Source organism: Cheilinus undulatus, linkage group 6 (assembly GCF_018320785.1).
Source record: "Cheilinus undulatus linkage group 6, ASM1832078v1, whole genome shotgun sequence".
Taxonomy (NCBI): Eukaryota; Metazoa; Chordata; class Actinopteri; order Labriformes; family Labridae; genus Cheilinus; species Cheilinus undulatus.
The window spans coordinates 25,663,268-25,685,699 of NC_054870.1; the positions used below are offsets into that span (position 1 = coordinate 25,663,268).

The following is a 22,432-nucleotide window of genomic DNA, read 5'->3' on the forward strand; positions in this document are numbered from 1 at the left end:
TGACAACCATATTTTATGTAAAACCTGAATAATAACCACTTTTAGCAGTTCAACAAAAATAAATATGTTTTTTAAGGTGTGGTACAATATAGCCTTTTTAAAATGAAAACATCTTTTCCAAAAACAGAATTACCTTTTATGTAATGATAACGATGTGGAAGGGCACACTGACTAAACCATTAGGAAAGTAATGTTAGACTTCAAAGCTTAGCCATGTTGTGCACAAACGACAGGATAATACAGAGGAAAGTCGAAGGAACTAACAAAATCTCATGGAAAAAAATATAACATAATTGCAAAATAAAGGTAAAAGAAATAGCCAAAATTGGTTAAAAGTTGCAAAAATAGGTTAAAAAGGCAAGATGGGATGGATAGATAGGAAAAAATGGTGAAAAGAAGTTAAAAGTTGGAAGCAAATGGATTACAAGTGGCAAAAATGAATTAAAAGTGTCAAAAGGGGGAAAATAGGCAACTAAAATAGTGACAATGGGTCAAAAAGGAGCAAAAAATGGTTAAAAGCAGCAAAAAGAGGCAAATATGGCAAAATAAAAGGAAAAAATGGTCAAAAGCAGTTAAAATTGCAAAATAGGTGTTAGGTGGCAAAACTGGGTTAAAAGTGGCAATATAGGGCTATAATGGGCAGCCAAAGAAATGAAAGCGGGTAAAAAAGCAGCAAAAAATTGATTAAAAGCAACAAACAAGGGCAAAAATTTGTTAATATAGGTAAAAATGGGATAAAAGTGACAAATATGGGTTAAGTAAGAAAAGGGGGGCAAAAATGGGCAAAAAAATGTTAAAAGTGGTTTAAAAAGTTAGCAAAAATTGGTTAAACGTGACAAAAGAAGCAGAAAAAAGCAAAAATGGGCAGCAAGTTGTGAATAAGGTTATAAACTCGCAAAAAGTTGGCTAAAAGTGGCAAAAATGGGTTTAATGTGGAATCAAATGTGACAAATTGGTTGGAAACAGTAGTGGAAATGGGTTAAAAGTGGCATGAATAAACAATTCGAACATCTTCTCTGTAGTAAGTATAGGGTTCATTGTAGGTCACATAATTACATCAAGCCCCATCAGACATACAGTGCTTAACTAATTCATTAGACCACCTGTCATATTTGTCTCAACGACCATCCACGTTTTACCATTTTGAACAGGAATGAGGGATTTCAAACTGAATTCACCCAAATTTGAGCCGGCTCACTGGGCTTGTCTGAGAAGTCAGAAATGAATCAAGCATAACATTCAACCACTAAAACTCATTTTTCTGTTCAGGAATGCAAGTAAATAACTATAATTTGACCCATTAATCAAGGAATATTAATGTGCTTTACTATTTTTTCAGTTTTTTTTTGTAAATCAGTAAATTTGAAAATTCATGGATAACGATAGTAATTATATTTTAGCATTAAAAATGTCATTTGGGTTAAAGAGCTTCTACATATTGGTGTATTAACCATTGCAGAAACATAAAAAATGATTTTGGTAATTACCAATGCTGTTAATTTAGGTCAGCTGTGGCATAAACCTTACTTTGGTTAAGGTTAGGGTGGTCTAATAAATTTGTTAAGCACTGTACATCAAAATGTTCATGAGGCTGCAAGTTAGATTAGGATTCCAGTGCCTTTAGCCAGCGACGGCCTTCATCAAAATTACAGCAAGATTTATGGGGCGTTTACCCTACAAGACAAATTTCAGGTCCCCCATTTTCTTTGTCACTTTCTTTAAAGTTTATCCTCTGACTGCTTTCATCAGCCCATAATATTGGATGTATCCATGTAGAAAGGAGACATTAATACTCCTTTGAACAGCTGCCATTTGCAATAATTAGCCCTACTGCTGCTAAGTGAACACAACGGCTTCACAAAATGGATGCAGCCTGGCACACCAGCCGTGGAGTGATGTATTACTGTACATTAAACTTGTTTTTATTCTCCTCCATACTCCATAAATGATCTAAGGGAGGGTGATAAAGCAGATCGAAAACAGAGGAGAGAAAAAAAGAGAAATGATGATGATGGGATGAAGGCAGAGAATGAAGAAAGAGTGGAAGGGATAAATTCACAAATATTAGGCATGGATGAAAGCATATAAATTTAGATATAATAATGTGCACAGTATTGGTAAAATCACAAACCATGCAGGATAAATGAGCATAGATATTTACACACAAACAGACTCAAAAACACACACTTCACCTTACTTAACATCATTCTATTTGTAGAATTAGATAACAAGTTTGTCCTGGGGAAAAATCGGATGAAAACCAAGTGGTGCTTAAGTCATTACAAACATTTTTTGAGTCAGTGCAGCTCTGCCAGCAATTTATTTTGTAACAACACACTGCTGGAGCCCGCCAGTGGCCTACAGTCTTCCCTTTTTATCCTCCTCTTTATTAAATAAATGCCCCTTGCTCCTTGCTAAGATATGAAATTAAAACAACAAACAAAAAAGGATTGTGGTAAAAAGACATCAAGAGCGAGGACTCTCTGGTGCACATGCTATGCGTTATAATGTCGATGATTATGTTAGCCGATTACCAGTGGGTTAATTACACAGAATGCTCCTATAATAAAAGATATTCATATACTAGCATATCACATTTAATTGTTTCCTCTAAGAGAACCACTACAAGATAACCTCATTTGTCATTTAACATGATTAAATCATTCAGGATAATTTAGTTAGGTTGCTTTGAGAGAATACAAAGACGGATGGCACCTCTCTACCTCCTTGACAGGCACTGATCATGTGCCCTTGGATACAGAAACAGCAGAGACATGGCTGCTAGGGCTGCAGTATAGATGTCCCGCCCTTTCCACTTACTTACTTAATAATATTAACTAAATGCTAGTTATGTGCCATTCATGAACAAGCTGGTTAAAAGAGCCATCTCTTTTATGTGAACAATAAGATCTGGATCCCGTTTGAGAGCCATTTATTTTTCTTTTTTAAATTATGTGTGTTATATTTGATTGATCGATAAGTATGATCTTCACTCCCTCATCACTCTACCACGGGCACATCATGCATTAAGGACTCTGGCCCGATAGTGTTATATTAAGGTTTTACATCGGAGGTATCATTCAGCCCAGCCAGAGAGCAGACTTCATTGAAACAGCAAGGTGTTTTGAAGAAACAGTATATTTCACTAAACAGTTACATCATATTTTTATCTTTCAAAATACCAGCATGTATACCTGATAAAGGAACATTTATTGACAGAAACAAAGCTTGAGAAAAATTTATTTGACATGTATTTTGATTTCATAGTTTAACCCATCTGTTAACATGGAGGGGCTAGGCATTACCACCTGGGACAGAGCAGTAAAGGACCAAGGATGACGCAGTGAAGTGCCACACTGCCCCCATACCTGACCTGACCTGACAGCAAGCCTATTTTTGTGCATGAAGCTGATATTTGTTTTAAAAAATCTCTGACTGGCTGTTATTATTGATGGGGTTTGTGTTGTCATTTAATGTCATTTTAACCTTAGGAAGATAAAAACATAAACATATGGTTCAGTATACAAGGTCCAAACCTACACTACAGAACAAGATCTTTTCTTATGGGATTAAACAGCAACAGGGATTTATTTACATGAACAGATGGACATACACACATTTAGCTCATCATTGGCTGCACTGTTTCTCATCAATGCATGCCCGCATTCACATATTGTTTGGAGACACTTCAACCCACACTCACAGTGATGTAAATGTCAACTGTATCCCTCCTGAGCCACCTATTTCCTAATTGAATATTAAACTTGGATTTCAAGTGGAATTATAGTGAAATTACACAATGTCTGTATTATGATTAGTATTCAGTGAGGCTTGGAGAGGGATGTCATTTAAAAAGCCAGGCTGTCCATAATGCTGCTTCAGCTACTCCCTTCCATCAACTCCATCATCACTTTATCCTCTGTTCCCTTTCTTTGTTTCGCTTCTTTCCTACCCTTTTCTTTACTTTCTATCCTTCTATCTCTTCTTCCATCTCAGATGGAAATAAGACATTTAGAAAGAGCCAGAAGTAAAAAGTAAGAGGGAGATGGTGCACTAAAATTTCAGCCTGCAATCAGGTCAATACACTGTATATGTGTGCATCCATGCCCGTTTTAGAGTGCTGAGTGTGTCTGTGTATGTGAGCTCATTTAAATATTTACTGCTCTCAGAAGAGTGTGAAGTGTGCTTACAGGGCCACACATCCATGGAGAAAGAGAGATAGGCTGAGGAGAAACGAGAGAGAGAGAGAGACTCCCAGCAGCAGAGCACATACACAGCGCAATCTGACAGAAGCTATCAAAATCAACAATAGCAGATGAAATAAGTGCAGGAGGATGGGAAGCAGAGTGAGGGGAGAGGAAGATGTATTGAGTGGAGTGGGAGGAAAGGAAATGAGGAGAAAGTATGTGCTTGTGCATGTGTGCTGGTCCATATGTGTGTGTGTGTGTGTGGAGGGTGGGGGTGGGGGTGTTATGTGCCCAGTGGTAATCAGGGTCTTTTTGGGCCCAAGGCAAAAATTCACATGGAGCCTCTCCAACCAGAATTTATTACCATTATTCTGTACTATAAATACACAAACAGAATACATTGATACATTAAAAAAAAGGCAAAAGTGATGGATACACCTCCCCTGACCAAACTGACTGGTAATGTTTAGATTAAAGTTACTAGCTAAATAACTCTGACTCCACAGCACTCACTCACCATGGTCACATTTGTCAGCTTTGCTGGTTAAGACAACTCATATTGCACATCAAAAAACACATATCTCTTCCACTCACAACTGTCTTTTTCTTTATCTACCCACCACCACCACCATTTTAGTTTCAAATGGATAATTCTTCTTCATTTTCCTAAAATGACTTACCTTTAAAATCCACACACTTCGTCTGCACGCCATTCTGAATGCTCTCTGCACCCCTATTTGCTCCCTTTAGCTGGTGGGTGCCAGAGGTGCCACTCCACTCTGCTCCACTCGAGATACATGCTGGGACTACTTCAGCAGAGCCTAATGCCAAAGTTTTACATACTGTAGATAGACCCAAACAGAAACGCACAAAGCATCTGCTCATTATTATTTTCATTATATCAACAGCACGATCACAATCAGTAGCCTGTCAGTAGCACATGTCCCAGGGCACCAGTCAGTCAGAGGGCTACAAAGGTAACACGACTCCATGGATGAGAGAAATGTGTTGCTCTATGAGGAAAACCATCGGATTTTATATGACACTATACATCCTTCTGCTTTTTAGAAAATATTTTAATTTCCTAACCCTCTCACCCATTGTAGAAGAAAGGAAAAGGAAAAAAAAATACAAAGATAAACTTCCAACTATGGACTCAGTTGTGCATGATCTTGGAACTCCTGTATGAGCTTGTAGTTCTCCTGTCATCTTGTGATCTCTCATCTCAAACTGTTCTAGGCTCTACTGTGCTACAATTCAAAAACAGATCTAGTGGGTGAAATAGCCTGTCATTGGTCAGTGCAAAAGTGCAGTGCACATGGAATACTACCGACATGGACTGTGTTAATTTTACCCTTTAGGGCAGAGATGTCCAAACTATGGCGCATGGCCCATTTTTGATTGTCTTCTAAAAATCCTAAAAATAAAATAAAATATGGCTCAAGTTTGAACATGAAGCTTGTGCTTGACTGCTTTATGCAACTCAGTTTAAACAAAAGGCCGTGCTAACATAATTCTGCAAACAAAAGTTTTGACAAGAAGAACTTATTGATTTTTTTGTGACTAATTTGAGACAATACAGTAAATGCTAAACATACTGGCAACAAAAATAACAATTATATCATGATTTATAACAATGAGATTAATTGCAGCAGCAAATAGCAGTACCAATAGTATTTCAGAGGTGGAGCCAGTGGTTGCCTGAGTTGACTAGAGCCCCCTGATTGGCCTCCCCAAAAGCCTTAAGATAATTGGTTATTTGCCTTGACACCCATTGAAAAGCCATTTAAGCATATCCAGTCGCTAAGCATACATTAGATTTGTTTCACTAACTTCGATATCCTCATAGTGAGGGATATGAAAGTGGACCCTATATATTTATACATGTGGCCCCTTGTGGAAAAAGTTTAGACAACCCTAATTTAGGGTTTTTGCAAGAAAATTTTATGCAAACAAGTGCTGCAAGAGACAGCAGCACTTGAGAGAGACAGCACCCCCCCCCCCCCGGAAAGTTTGTCATGAAATTTTGCATATTTTGAACCACTGCTGTGGTTTGAAGTTTTCCAACACTCAGGGGCCCCTACTGGCCAGGGGGCCCAAGCAGTTGCCTGCCTTGCCAGTTGACAAACAGCACTTCTGTTTGTGCGTTCTGTGTTTAACTGCTGTATGTCACTTAAGGGTTTACTGTCTCTAAAAGCTAACCAATAACATCACTGTGGTTTTTTTTTTTTTTTTTAATTGTGCTAGTAAGGTCAACGACAGGGATTCTGGTCAAATGATGGAATCCAGCATTCTTTGGTGTTGGTGAGAGGTACAAACATTTGATGTCTGTTGTTTAGTGCCTGGCAAGTGATGGAGTCATAATGTTTGTAGAGCCTCTAAAAGTAGCTTTGAACCATGAGTGAAACCAAAGCTGATGCCAGTGTGAACAAAACCATGAATTTGTGCTTTCAATCCATTTTAAAATCCAACAGAAAGGTACAAGTATACCAATAACAAGCTTAAGGGCTGAATGGGAGAGTCCTGAAAGAATTTCTCAATGAGTTACAACGATGCATACTCATCAGATTTGATGATTGTTAGTTTGTCTGTACAAGAGGGTGTGAAAATCAGCAGGAGCAAAGAAAAAAAAACTATTCACCAATGAGATGTATTGTGAATGAAAAAGACTGCAACACTTGAGTGGAAAACAGAAGTCAATTTTTCACCAAAGAAGAGCACATACAGAATGTCTATGTATAGATAAAACACTTAGCATGAAAACTAACATCAAATAATGAGAACACAAGCTGCATATGCCATTTTAATGTAATAACAAGTGACCTATGTAATCAAGGGTCTTGGAAGTCAAATCTGAATAGCTATGAGATGATTTCTACATGAAGACCCAGTCAATTCTACAAAAAATCTCACTAGACATTGTGATGCATTTAATTTTACTACAGCTGTATTACAACACACAACTCTGAGGCTTGAGAGCTCAAGCCCTTGTCCCAGTTATAAAAGAACATCTCTCACACTACACAAAATCCCAAATCCCCTTGCCCCACATTTTATCAAGTAAAAAAAGTCAACATCACGCCACTAGCAAGGCCACTGCTCCATTTAGCTAAATAAAAAAGCTGAAAGCCCTTGGCCTATTTTTTCAATGTTTAACACAGCCATAAAGAGTTTGTACCTATTATTTTCATTCCCAAGGACCCCTGGCGTGTTCCAGGGAGTCCCCCGGGCACATGGAGGATTAGTTTAATCTCACTATCACTCACTTAAAGATGGCACTTAAGAAAAAGAGGGCTAAATGAATTTTCTCTGAAGATTAATTCTTCATGTTTTAAGAAAAAAAAACATTCTGGCATGGAGATTAGATACAAACAGTCTGGCATCTTTGACATTGAGGACTTGACAAACTCTCCATTTCAAGCCATTCACATTATATGCATTACTTTATCCTTGCAGGTAGGAGGCGATGTGGGCTCACCGCTGACGAACAGCCCTGTCTGGTGTTGTCTTGAGTAATCTCGTTGACGTTTGGGAGGTGAGGCAACAGAGGAGTGAGGAGAAACAACACCGGCTCCCCAAAACATCACTGCAGCAAAAGAGAGGTTAGAAGATGCTGGAGTATCACTAGGAAATGTTAATGCGTTATTTTGGAGGTATTTGGAAAATATAACGTCATACAATAGATGTTAATGTACTGTTAATATGGCTTATGTCTCGAGCTGTGAAGTTGTATTTAAAGTAGGCTGTCGGACTAATGACATTGTTTTAGGTGCATAGACCCACTGAAACACACTGTTTTTAAAAGAAGTTTATCTATGAGAAATGTGTAAAAATAAGGGTTAAAATGTGTGGAAAAAGGCCATTTGTTTCAACACAGTCAATGCCATATTTAACATCGTCTCAACTTAAACAGCCTTAAGCCCTTTAATAAAATGTGGATGTCTGTGCTTGAAAACATGATACTTAAAAAGCTAGATCTAGTAAGTGAACTAACGATCTGAATGATCTCTCAATAGATAGAAAGATAGATGGTTGTTTATTGTCATTGCATTGTAAAGATGCAACAAAATTACGTTTGGCAGTCTCCTCTGTAGCAGCAAACTCAGTGGTCTTAGTGAAATCCGCAGCCTCACATCCTGCTGGCAAGGAAGCGGGCATCCGGGAGAAAGATGCTTGGTAGGGCAGGTTTGTGTGGGGTGCTCTTAGCCTAGCCTGCAGCCCGGCTTGTTTGCCCCGCTTTCGCCTTCTCGCACAATGCCGTCGCTGCCTCCTCTCCACCGGCTGTAGGTGTTGTGCTGCTCCACGTCCTCCTCCTGTGAGTCTCCGAGCGCCCCGTTCTCCGGATAATCTCCATCAGGAAAGATGTAAACTCTGTGGGCACGCCAGTGATGGAGTGCCAGGCCGCTGCGTTCGTAGGCGCTGTCCCATGCTACCTCATTAGGTAGCATTCAGTAGTCTCCTGTTAATCAGGCAGTGTTCCATGGCAGTTACTGGCAGTTGTTGTTAGCTTTTAAGCTAGCCAGGAGTTGTAGTTGAGCCTGAGGTCTTCTTTATCACCTTTTTGGGGTTTTCTTGATGGAAATTTACCGTTCTTTCTCTCAGAGGTGTCCTGGACCATCCATCTTCGTTGTTTTCATAGGTTTTAACATATGTTGTTAACTTAATTGTGAAGAACACTACAAGTCCAAGATGTAACTTAAGAGTGCATCTTTCTTTCTGCCAACTGCTCTGGTTGCTCGGCAACAAGACGAATAGAAAAGAAGAGTATAATCTGGCTCTGCTGAGAGTGTGAGACATACAAACACTACAGTGCATTCAGAAAGCATTCAGTCCCCCTTCACCTTTTTTCCGTGTTTTTATGTTGCAGCCTGATGCTACAGTTATTTTTTTTTTTTTAGTTCTCATTTATCTACACTCAGTAACCCATCTCGACAAAGTGAGAATTTTAGAGTGTTTTGCAAATTAATTTATAAACTGAAATATCACATTGACATAATTATTCAGACCCTTTGCAAAACACTTAAAATTTAGGTCAAATGCCTTCCATTTCACTCAATCCTTGCTAAGATTTTTCTACTGGCCTCTCTATAGAAGGCCTCACAGCTGACTGTCGTCATGCAAAATACATGAAAGCCCATTTGGCCACTCAGTGGGTATGCAGCAATGGTTGTCCTTCTAAAACTTTGCCCCATCCCTACAGGATCTCTGGAGCTCAGTCAGAGTGACCATCAGGTTCTTGGTCACCTTCCTCGCTAAGGCTCTTCACTCCCAATTGCTCAGTTTTGCCAGGTGACCAGTTCTTGGAATAGTCCTAGTTGTGCCAAACTTCTTCCATCTGAGAGTTATGGAGGCCACTGTGCTCTTTGTAACTTTCAGTGCAGCAGAACTTTTTTGTTGCCTTCCCCAGATCTGTGCCTTGCAACAATCTTGACTCAGCTCAGCTCTGCAGGGATTTCCTTTGACCTCATGGCTTGACTTGGTATTAACTGTCAGCTGTGAGGCCTTCTATAAAGAGGTGTGTGCCTTTCCAAATCATGTCCAAACAATTTAATTTATCACAGGTGAGCTCCAGTCAAGGTGTAGAAACATCTCAGCAAAGATCCAGAGAAATGGGAGGAAGCTAAGCAGAATTTCAGGTGTTGTTGTAAAGGGTCTGAAAACTTATATTAATCTGAAATTTCAGTTTCTTATTTTTAATGATTTTCTTTAAACTCTGTTTCACTTTGACACGGTGGGTTACTGAGTGTAGATTAGAGCAAAAACAAATTTTAACAATTGTAGCATCAGGCCGCAACATAAAATAAGTAAAAAAAAATTGTAGAAGGCCAGAATACTTTCTGAATTAACTTTTACTACTGTGTAAACTTTATGTTACCTTATTTTTACACCTGCTGTTTCACAGTGTAGCATTTTTAACCTTTTCTGTTCTTTTACAGATGCTTCCATGATTTAGAAAAATAAACTTCCAACACATATTAAAGTACCATGGGTCAGCTGTTTTCTTCAGAAGAGGAGCTTTCCCAGATGAAAGATGCAGTTGGTTCTCTCCTCTTCAAAGCCATGTTTGAAGGCGGTGCTGTGCCTCACCTTAGTGTCGTCCACCCTCTTCTTTTAGCCAATCCCAGCGAGAGCTCTGATTCCCGGGCCCGCCTCCAGGAACAATTGCAACAGGTGAAAAATTGAAAAATAATGTTGCAGTATTATATCTGAGTGATGATGATGCTGCAGAAAAGAAAACACTGAAGAGGCAAATACTTGACTATAAAACATTAGGGTATTTCTTTCTGCTGAACAGGCTGTGTGGTTAAACTGCTTATTGATTTCACCTTTAAAACCATCCCGCCATGAAGTGCAGATGGAGATAAACACAAGAGCAAAGAAAGATGTTGTTGCCTTGAGACAGTTAACAAAGAGCAACTGTGCAAAATGATGCAGCACTCTGTATTAAAAATCATGTTCTATTGAGGATTATAAAGATGTTACAAATCAATACAGCGGCCCAGAAGATCAATATAATGATGGCAAAACACTTCCTCTTAAAAAGATGGGAGAGCAATGTACTCAGCAAGCATTTTTATTTTTATTGAGAAAGATGCTAAAGAAGAGGTTAGCATGCCATTAACACTTTCCCCCCTCTTATCCAGCTGCAGAGCAACATTGGGAACAGGGCACCCACATATCTGAGGGATTTGATAGGCAGACTGTCAACCTTCTCAGAAGAGCCACGTGTGGCTGGCCTGGTGGGATTAGTGGTTACAATGGTGATGGATATGGCCTACTCATCCACAAAACAGTCATCTGGTGTGAAAGAGAAGTCAGCAGGATCATCATCATCCCAGGTACAGCCAGGGTAGAAAATATGAAAAGGTTTAAAAAGACAGTGGCTTTTGGTGATATGAAATTATTTTTAGTTTGCTGAACACTTCAAAAAGATTTTAATTTCATGAGTCTGAGAGTACAAAAGCTAATTCATAATAGAGTTTAACAGAGGTTTACATAAAAATACTGAAAGAATCACTTCTTGATGATCAGACACAACTTTGTTTAAAAAAATCTGTAAATAAAAGTCAGTCTTCAGTAATATTGATGAATTTGTACTGCCAGCAGAGAGTGTGGGAGCTGCAGGAAGTGATGGAGGAGTACCTGAAGCGCTCTAGGATTAACCTGAATGACAAAAGCAAGCTGATCCAGGACTTCGTCAGATTGGAGGCCCAGATCAGCTTCACTCTCACCCAGCTGAAGAAGTGTCTGCTAGGGGGAGACTGCGACTCCAGGTTCGAGAACATGGGGGAGTATCATACAGAAAAGAAACAGGAAGGGTTGAAAGTATACACTATAGCAGTGGTTCTCAACTGGTTGAGTCACAGGACCCACTATCAACTCCTCAGCTCCTTGTGACCCAAATCTTAGGAAATTTGTTTGGTCAATGTGATGTATTTAATTAAAAAAATAGTAGCGCTTGGGCCTAAGACAGTCCAAAAATTGTAACAAAAACAATGAAATAGGACAAAACATGCATGTTTTATGGAGTCTCATTGACAATTTGGTGCCATTTTTTTCCCAGGCACACATCCGCGACCCACTGAAAGGGCTTGCGACCCACTTTTGGGTCCTGACCTACCAGTTGAGAACCACTGCACTATAGTATGCAAACTACACAAGATTTGTACAAAAAATATATCCTATGAGTTTTTGCTTGTCCTTTGGGATGACCGGGATATCATTCAAATCATGTGGTGCTGAAAAAAAGTGACATTTCAACAATGTTGACAACCTTAGCATGCACTGAAGTAACATGAAGATGAGAATGCAAAAAGAAGAGTTTGCTCATTTTTTCTATTGTCTTTTTCCTCCAGGTCTCTGAGGCACTGGGCCAGTGGAGCAGCATTTCACACCCAGATGTTGCTTCACCTCGCAGTTCTTGAGGGTCAAACTGAGCCTCTCTCTGCAAGGGCAGCACTGGAGCAATACAATGAAGACCTCACACAAATTATACCTGCATACAGGTAGCACAGTAGTTACATCAGTCAAACAATACAGTGTACTGGGATTATCACCACTCAGTATGTTAGCGTCAGCAGCTTGAGCTTTAGCAAATGTTGCCAAAGCTAAAGTAGCTACACTGATAAAATAGCTAAGGTGATGATGTACCTGAGTAGCTTACATAGCTGCTTTGTGACCTTAGCTTTAGCTAATTAGCTGTGTTAGATGTGTAAGTTAAATACATAGTGCTTCTTTCTATAGCTAAGTTAGCTTAAGCAACGTGAGCTTTAACAAACGTGGCTAAAGCTTATTTAACTATGTAGATACATAGCTTACATAGCTGCTTTGTGAGCTTAGCTTTAACTATGTAGCTACATGAGCTACATAGATATGTTAGCTATGTAGCAATGTTATCTATAGCTAAGTTAGCTTTTGCAGTGTGAGCTTTAGCTAAAGATTACTTAGCTATGTAGATAATATAGATACATAGCTGATTAGTGAGTTTAGCCTGAGCCCCACGAGCTACATAGCTTGGTAAACTGTGTAGCTTATGCAGCCAACAGGGCCAATGGAGCACTGTAAGGTACGTTTGCTACATTAGAATGTTTCTATGTATGTTTGTAATTAGGCTTTGCAGATCAGGTTTTTAACTTTGAAGTTTTGGTATCATAACTGTATCTAAACCTTTACCCTAGCCCTAAGTGGAAGTTTAATCCGGTTTTATTTTGAAAGTTTTAGCATTTCTTTTTAAATATGAACATCTGTTAGCCAGGGGTGGGAGAAAAAATCGATACAGCATAATATTGCGATATTTTGTCTGGTGATATATCATATTGTCTTCTCTACCAACTATAAATTTTTTTTCAAATTAATAGCTAATGGAAAAATAAAGTCAATTTTTTGAGGTCAACAGAGGTGACAGTCATACCTTAGCTATATACAGCAGGAGAAGGATAGTACAACCAACATGGCAGCACAAGGGAAGGACATTAGGAATGCAAGCAGAGCATAAATGCGATGGACATGACACATGAGGTTTGCAAGAAGTGCATGAAAATAAAATACTGTGGAAAGACAACAAACATGAGGGCAGGACTAATGTGTAATCAGCTTAACAGTTGAAAAATTGGTATAGATCAAAATATATCGCACTATATTTTATTGCAGTACTCACTGTATCACAAAATGTTTAAAATCACAATAATATCAAATCGTGACCCAAGTATTGTGATAATATGGTATCGTGGTGCCAGTAGTGATTCCCACCCCTACTATCAGCGTGACCGCCAGAGATGAATGGTCTACACTCAGACTGTCTTGAAGCCTTCCAGCAGGGGGATCTCGTAATATTTTGGCTTCACTCCCAGGAGGCTAATGCTCCATCCTTTTAAATTTACGGTTGAATTGCAAGCAACTAATGAAATTGCAAAAGACATTCAAAGTACCAGAAACACTTCATTTACAGCTGCAGACTCTAGAAGGACAACTTACACAGCAGGGAAAGTTACTGCACTGCATAGCATACAATCCTATAATGAGTACATGCTTTTTATTCAATGTTTTTTAGACAGCAAACACAACCCTTCAGAGAAAGCAGAAGCCTAATAAAACAGAGCTGCACAGAGCTGTCAACATTGAGCTACACTCTCCAGTCTGTGAAATACGGCACAATAAACCATCAAAACTGCCTGTACAGTCTAGCCTCAATCTTTCAGCGTGCTGTAAATATTTTCAGCAAGGTAATAGCTGTAGACATTATGTAAGCAGACTGGACTGTTTCATCAATGCATTTTCGCTCACTGTCACTCCGAAACATCTCATACCCGAGTAAAAGTCAAAATCTTAAAGTTACTGAGTGCATCTATAAAGTTCTTTCAAGAGAGAGGTTGAGTGTTGAACTGTTATATACAGTATGGAGACACATCTACACTGGGATGAGTCAGACTGGGAAAAAAGGGATACAGTGAGCTAATTTACTTCCACTTCCTGCCTTCCTGTAACCTTCCTCTCATTTCATCACAGGCGCTTTAAGTCAAATACACTCTGTGTCATGAAATGTCGAGGGGGTCTGTTGGCATCAGATGAACCGTCCAGTGAGATGCCAGAGGAAGGATCCATGACAGGACTCACGGTGACAGACAGAGAGATTGGAAAGAGTGTGACCATATCTCTTTCTGCCATGGAGACAGAGACAGGTACAGAAGTTGGATTTGAAAAAAATCACAAAACTACTGGTGACTTTCTCAAGCCAGATTTATACTTCTGCATCAGATCTACGCTGCAGCATATGCTGCAGTTTTGCATAGTTCTATAGTTAGAGTTTACACAGCCTGATGTGCACCTCCACAAAAATGTGATTGGCCTGCTGGGTTGCACCAGTTGACTGCTAGTCTCTGAGTAATGTTTAAAGGCACAATGTGTGTGTTCTGGTGTGAGATAGATAGCTGCAGGTGAAAAACTGATTGACCAAATCTACATGCAAACATTAGAAAATATCAAAAGTGCATTTCTTCATCCAGATCTCTTAGTGACTGAACCTAATGCCAAACACTCCCCATCTTCTCCTCCGACATCTCCTCTCATCTGCAGCTCAGTATATATTAGCTCCAATGTAATGTACTTGGTTTCAGTCACCATGGTTTCCTGTACACAAACAAGCAGTGAGTAGGAGTATTGCAGAGCTTCACACATGCACCAGCATATAAGTAAACCACTAAGGCATAGCTATGGTGTAGACCTGATGCAGAAGTAAAAGTCCAGTTTTATTCAAGACATTTAACTGAACTTAGTATTTTAATGTAACCAGAGAGAAGAAGGGGAGTTTCTGGGCCTGATGACACCTCTGCAGCTGGGTTCACCTCCATTAACCTGGACCTGATCAGCACAGATCAGTACGCCCAGGCATACTTGGACTGTCTGTTTTCTGATAAGGGACCCGTGGCAGAATTGGAGGACTACTTCCTGAAGGCTAGGAACAACCTGAGGACACTAAGGACTGAACCAAGATGTCAAAACAAGACCGATGTAAGAAACGGGATAAAACAGTGTCATGATACGCAACTCAAAGACCAGGCAGAGGGCATGAGTGAAGAACGAAGAGAAGGTGGGGGCAGAGATGGTAAAGAAACAAAAAAGGAAGTGAGAGGAAGACAAGAGGAACTGGGGGAGCTGAGAGATGAGAGGTTGAAGCTGAGTATTGTGGAGACACAACCTGATGAGAGCCTTGGTCACAGTCTTCACAGTACAACAAGCACATGATCAGACAGCTGCAATTATATGTGTCATTATTTTGAAAAGATATAAGCAACAGCATTTATTGAGAATGCTTGAATAATGGCTTGATTGACGTTGAATGGCCATTTATTCTGATTTCTTGGCAATGCTTAATTCTTTTTTAAGATTTACTTTTGGGCCTTTTTGTGCCTTTATTAGATAGTGGAGGACAGTGGATAGACTCAGTATCAGGGTTGCCTCCCTGTGGAGGACTTCCGGGCACATCTAACTGGGAGGGGACCCAGAGGCAGACCCAGAACTCAGTGGAGGGTGTTTGTATCCCATGTGGCCTGGGAGTGCCTCGGAATCCCGCTGCTGGGGAGAGGCATGTCTGGGTTGACTTACATTGCCTACTGCCACCAGAATCTGACATCAGATAAGCAGAAGAAGATGGATGGATGGATGGATGATGTCTTTGCACTTAATTTATCATTAAAATAAAAGAAACACTGAAATAAATCCAATAAAAATATGATAAATTATCGCATTGAAAGAGTGACAAGACAATATAAGGCAGTACAGGAGAATTTTCATTTTTCCATGATGTTTATTACTACATATAGTCAGACAGACGTCCATTTCTGGGGGCAGTTAAGGACTCTACTCCTCATGATGCACACATTTATTTTTGAACTGTCCAGTAGTCTTTATTCTGACTTTTAAAGATGAAGTAGTTACAGTTCTGAAACAGCATAGCCGTGGCAAACAGGTTTCCATGGTTACTGATTGCTACTGTAACAGAGATTTCTGTGCTGCTGATTTCTGTGCCGTTTCTGTGAGAAACAGTAACATATTGAACACCTTCACAACGGCTGTCTAACTGTGTTAAAGGCAGGACTCTGTTTTCTGTTTTTTTTAACCATCAAAGTCCTGGACTTGGCTGAAAATGGACTTAAATCACTCAGATGTGGCTTTACAAGCACATCTACCTCTCTTCCAACCTGTAAAGACCATCAGCCTCCCATGTATGTGAAAGGAAATGTATGGTGAAAATAGAGGACACTTTGAGTGACGTTCACAGGAAACATGGTACTTTCCATTAAGTGTTTCTCTCGGCAGAGGTTGAAAATGCTCTCTCTCTCTCGTTCTCTCGCTCTCTCTCTCTGTATGATGGTGTGTGGTGCAGCAGGTGGGCGGGCGGCACAGAAAGAAGCTCTTGTGTGGTGGAGCTGGCAGTGCTGTGTTAATGCCAAGCTAGGGAAGGAGTGTGTGTGTTTGGAGTTTTGTGTGGGTGTGTGAGGAAGAATTAGGAAGTGTTTGTGTATATTTTTAATAGATTGAGTAGGATTATGTGGAGATGTAAAGAATTAAGCTATTTCTGAGTGTTGTTGAAAATGGTGGAGAAATCATATGTGTGTGTGGCTCTGTAAAAAGGAAGGTGTGTGAGTTACTTTGAAAATAAGTGCTAATAATAATGGCAGCACAGGGAGAAAGATGGAGAGTGGAACAAGTGGTTGAGTGTTTTTTTTTCTTCTTTGTGTTTGTGTGTCAGGTCTCGCTAGCTATCAATGAGTCACACTTCACAGCTTCAATTACTGCTCTCTGCTCTGCTAATGCTGTCTGATTGGTGTTATTACTCTCCCGCTCTTTTATTCTCTTCCACCATCTCCATTTTTCCTTTTCTCCCTCTAGCTATCAGTCTGGTGGGACTTTATTATACAGTGTAATGTAACGCTGACTGGTTTTATACACACATAAAAACAGTCATGTAAAACACAGATACCAAACAGCACAATAAATAAAATTGGAAGAATTTGTCTTTTTCTTCTCATGTTTCTTCAACAGTTTCTGGTTTAAAGAGCAGGCACTGAAAGCAATATGAGAACCTTGTTAGAAAGAAATCACCTTACTTTTTAGGTCCAACTGAGTTGCATTTTTGGTGGCTTCAACATGTCACAAAAACTCTTCAACTTTGCAACAAACAAAAAAGAAAGTTTCTGAAAATGTCTAAAATTATTTGGAAAAATTTCTCGAAGTCCCCTCATAATACCTGAAACTTTCCATGAAGATGTTTGAGAAAATTCCCTTGAAATATTCATTGTAGTACAGTCTAGATTTGCTTGTTTCATTAAGTATTTTGCAAACTGCAGAGCAGAGCTTAAAAAATTAAATAGATTTAGGGGATTAAAAAAAAAAGCTTTGGGTGGGGTTGGGTATCGTTTGGGTTTGTTTCTGATACCAGTGCTAAATCAATTCTTTCTATACGTTGCCAGTGCCTAAACTGTGCCTGAATCGATACTTTTGAGAGGAAAAAATGTGTTGAAAGTCAACAGGAGAATAAAAGCTGTTTGGGTATCATAAATGATTTGCAGAAATATCTTTTTAAGGTGCCAAACATGGGATAAGAAAAGGACCAGTGTAACTCCATACATAAATCACACAGATTCCATAATGTATTTCTTGCCTTTCATTGGGTATCCAAATGAAGTATCGATATCTGTGTTGTAATTTAGTTTGGTAGGTATTGTATGTGTTGGTACCAGTTTTTGATACTCATCCCTACCTTTGGGTATTGTTAATTCTGTATTAAATACATGTCCTAGTCTTCATGAAAAAAATCAGGGATGTTTTCCTTCAGCTCTGTTTAGTGGGATGGTCAACATAGACTTATCTCCCAGGCAATTGTAGCTTCAGAAGTTAGAAGTATTATTTTTTCATCACAGTGGTCTCAATTGTAAAATAAGACATCCATATGCTTTAAAGCACTGGTTCTCAACTGTGGGCCAGGACCCAAAAGTGGTTCCCAGATCTGTTTTCTGTGGGTCGTTAATGCATGCCTAGAAAGAAATGTAGCAAAAAGTCTGTGATGTACAAATGTACCAACATTCATAAATTCTATTTTCATCTGTTTTCCCTTTGACAAAGTCTGAGACATCATCCTAGTGGTGCATGGTAAGCTAGTGTTAGTAATGTCACCAGTGAAATTTCAGACAGAGAATAGATTTTTGCAACACCATTTTTGCATGCATTGTGTTGTGGTACTCACAGAAGGCCTAACTGAAGCCACTGTTAGTGTAGGAGAGTGATATGTGATGGACAACAGCTCAGTCTGATGAGATAAATGTGTTTTTTTTCTTCTGCAAGTGTATGTGTATAATAACAGTAACATACAGCGAGTATGCATACTTCGCAGGGTTTCTCTGTTGGCCTGTCTGAGTGTTTAACACAAGCTACAGTGCTATGCAGAACTTTTAGGCATACTAGGGCAAAAAATTGGACTGAAGTAGATTTGGCAACTGAGCTGCTTCAGGGCACCATCGAGCAGTCAAGCTCTGGATGTCTGCATATTACCATGGGAAAATAATCTTTTCAACATGAACAAAGTTTACACTTATAGGGTGGAGTAAAGGGTGGATGTGGAGAGCAAGAATGGCCTAGGATACCTTCTGGGTGGGTAGTATAGTTGCCACAAGCCCCTGGTCATGCTGTAGATGTCATAAGGGCCTGAAAACCAGACCAGTGTTCTCCAGGTGTATTACCAGGTGTGTAAAGGCCTGGACAGAAGAGATGCCAACAAGCTTGACCTTGACTGCTGAGTGAAGCACCTGTGTGTCAATATGTGTCTCGCTTGAAACCCTGGGGACAGATAACCTTTTTCTGAATTTGACTCTGCCCCCTCCATGCCAGGCCCTGTGGTGAATCCATTGCACCCTACAAGCCTAAACTTATGCACTTGACTGTTTGTGCTGCAATGGATTGACTCGGTTTGAGTGGTGTGTTTGAACTGATGACTTTCTTGTTAAAAATCCATGATGATTCAAAGAAATAGGCTATAGTGTTAAACAAGGTAAAAGAAGCAGCTGTAAACACTGTAGCTCATTACGCGCACTGCTAATGCTGCTAAAGCCAAGGTAAACCAGTGATACTCATGCTATTTCCAACAATTTCTTCACAATTAAATCCTGAAAGTCATTACTTTGTTTGAGTGCTTTTATGGTGAATGCCCACATCAGGAAATCTGGCCAGGGATGACGAATAAGTTATCACAAGGGAAAAATGACAATGTTTAACATGAGAGCAAACTGACATATTGTATTTCCTGTCACCTTTCTCCATCCCTAACAGGGTGTTTTTGTGTTTACACTGTTGTCAGTGTGTGTGGCTCTGCTTGTATACCACAGTCTGTTATGGTGAAGGCGTCATCGCTGCAACAACAAAAATCATCATGCCACCCACAGCCTCTCAGCAGAGAATAGTCTGACAGAGAGTAACCCTGCTGTCAAGTGTGTTTGTGCTTTGTTCACAACATGTTTGTTTCAGTAAATGTGCTGGTGTGTAATCTGAACTCTGTTTTGATACTGAATGTTCAAGTGTGAGAGGTTGCATGCACGTTTGTTTCTTTGTCTGCAAGTCAAAGAGAGGAAACATGGCCATCAACTTCTGCAAGGGAAAAAGGTGAAGGCCGCATGAGCTGTGACTGTAGTGAGGAAAGAAAAGACATGAGGACAGAGAAATAATGAGCTCACAAGAAATGAAGGAAAGGAAAAGAGATTTAGTGGCTGAAAGAGAAAGGAGTTGGGATGACAAACTAATAGAAGAATTGAAAGAAGAAAGAATCTAATTTCAAAACAAGAGAATTAAGTTGCCTAAAAAATTACGGTTGATCAAAGTCAGTACAAAACTTGTCTTTTAAGTCATTTTGTAACACTAATATTCATGCCATGATGTGAAAGAAAAAGTAAGAAAGTTTGAAAAACAACAACCAAATGACACCAACAGATGAAAGAGTACCAATCCGTCAACACAGAACCACAGCAGTACGTGTAGTCAAGAGGATTCAGTTCATACATGCACGTTTCAAACTGTCTTCATTAAATCAACTTTAGCTTTTTACATGCATCAGGGGATGATGTCTTAAAATGTTACATAAAGGCAAAATCAAAACAAAGTGCATAGGTAAGAAAAAAGATTTAAGCAATGAGACTTTGTAAGATTTAGGAAATCATTGTTTGAGCCTGACTATTTAGGCAATACTCATACATACAGTGCCTATAAAAAGTATTCACCCCCTTGGTTGTTTACTCTTTTATGATTTTATAAATCAATAGGGATCAGTATAATTTTGACTTTTTTGACAAAATTATTTTACAAATAAACCTCTGAGTGTGGTGAATGTGTCTCAAGTGACTGTAGGATAAAGACACCTATGTCTGGAAGGTCCAGTCACTGTTTAATCAGTATTCCTGGCTACCATTACACCATGGAGACAAAAGAACACAGGGAAAATGTTATTAAAAAGTTCAGGTCAGGGGAAAGACACAAATAGATTTTCAAGGTACTGAACATCCCATGGAGTTCAATCAAGTCCATCATCATGAAATAGAAGGAATGTGACACATGTGCAAATCTACCTCGATCAGGCCTTCCTTATGAACTGAGTGACCATGCAAAAAGGAGACAAGTAAGAGAGACCACCAGGACACCTATGACTACTCTGAAGGAATTACAGGCTTCAGCAGTGGAGATTGGAGAGTCTCTGCAAACAACAGCTGTTGCCTGGGTTCTTCACCAGTTGAAGCTTTATGGGAGAGTGACAAAGAAAAGCCACTGTTGAAGGAAACTCAGATTAAATCTCGAACAGAGTTGGCTTAAAAGCATGTGGGAGAGTCCATGGCCAAGTGGAATAAAGTTCTTTGGTCTGATGAGACCAAAATGGGGCTTTTTGGCCATCACTTGGCAGACACCAAGCTCTGCACATCATCACAAACATACCATCCCCACCGTAAAGCATGGTGGCGGTAGCATCATGCTGTGGGGATGCTTCTTGGCAACCAGTCCTGGAAGGCTTGTAAAAGTAGAGGGTAAAATTTAATGCGGCTTAATATAGGAAAATCCTGGAGGACATTCTTATTCAGTCTACAAAAGAACTACAGCTCGGGAGAAGATTTCCTTTTCAGGAAGAGGATGACCCAAAACATACAGCGAAAGCTACACAGAAATGGTATAAAGACAAAGAGGTGAGTATTCTGGAGTGGCCAAATCAGAGACCAGACCTCAATTCAATAGAGAATTTGTGGCTGGACTTGAAAAGGGCTATTCATGCCCCATCCCCATGCAACCTGACGGAGCAGGAGCAGTTTTGCAAAGAAGAATGGCGTAAAATTGCAGTGTCCAGATGGGCAAAGCTGATTGAGACCTATATTGAGACATTACTTTGTAGACATTACTTTGACATTAAAGAGTCAAAAAAGCCAAATTCTATTCATTTATAGGTACTGCAGTTATACATGAGACTAAAACACTGGTCTGTAGAGCTGATCCCACCCCCCCTCCTCCATTCAGCCAATGACTGACATCTTAAATTCCATCTGGCATTTTTAAACTGTTTTTCAGGAATGAATTATGCTTCCTATTAAAGTAAATTACTTGGATCTTAAGGTGTCAAATATAATCTTTCCCAAATGAGCCAGGCAACTGAAAGTTAGAGACAAAAGTAAAGACAGAAAAAAATGCAAATGCCTGTGTGAAATGACACAAGCTGTATTACCATTAAAAGATCCACAAGTTTCAATATCTTTGGTTTGCCACTTTGATTTCAACAATTGATCAATCATCATGATATAGAAATATTGATAACTGAAGCATCAAAACCTGAATAAGACCGTAGTTAGCTGTACCATACCAGTGGCTCTCCATGCTTTAGCCCATTAACTCCAAATTGCATAGTCTTCTCATTTCTGCATAGCCAGGCTATTAGATTAATTTCCCATATTCAAGGCAGACTGTGGATAAAAGTCTTTCAATTATAAGGGAAAATAACCTCCACTGTCTTGAAACTTCCTCGAGATAAGTGATAATCACAGATCAATCATAGATAATCACAGCAGACAATTTATTAATCAAGTCTAATCTGGTTGGCTTTGAGATGGAAGTGTTGGTATGTTCATTGATGTTTTGAAATACCATACATTTCTGACTGGGTTGTCCAAAATTAACTATGTTTGTTAGGCAGAAGTCTATTGGCGATCATGTTCCAACATTAGAGGATT

The 22,432-nt window shown here is 39.4% G+C and overlaps 1 protein-coding gene across 7 annotated transcripts; it reads left to right on the top strand.

Moving 5' to 3' along the window:
- Positions 1-7,713: 7,713 nt before the first annotated feature.
- Positions 7,714-17,182, top strand: LOC121511582. Of its 7 annotated transcripts, none has more exons than XM_041790345.1 (7): positions 7,714-7,789; positions 10,124-10,358; positions 10,832-11,026; positions 11,292-11,461; positions 12,044-12,193; positions 14,193-14,365; positions 14,977-17,182. In XM_041790345.1, exons 2-7 carry the CDS (start codon positions 10,173-10,175, stop codon positions 15,426-15,428), a joined length of 1,326 nt encoding a protein of 441 aa, XP_041646279.1. In that variant the 5' UTR covers positions 7,714-7,789; positions 10,124-10,172; the 3' UTR covers positions 15,429-17,182. The 7 variants fall into 7 exon arrangements, with proteins under 7 accessions (XP_041646279.1, XP_041646280.1, XP_041646284.1 ...); XM_041790346.1 differs by having other exon boundaries at positions 7,731-7,840; XM_041790350.1 differs by lacking the exon at positions 7,714-7,789 and adding an exon at positions 8,372-8,502 and having other exon boundaries at positions 11,295-11,461.
- The last annotated feature ends 5,250 nt before the right edge of the window (positions 17,183-22,432 follow it).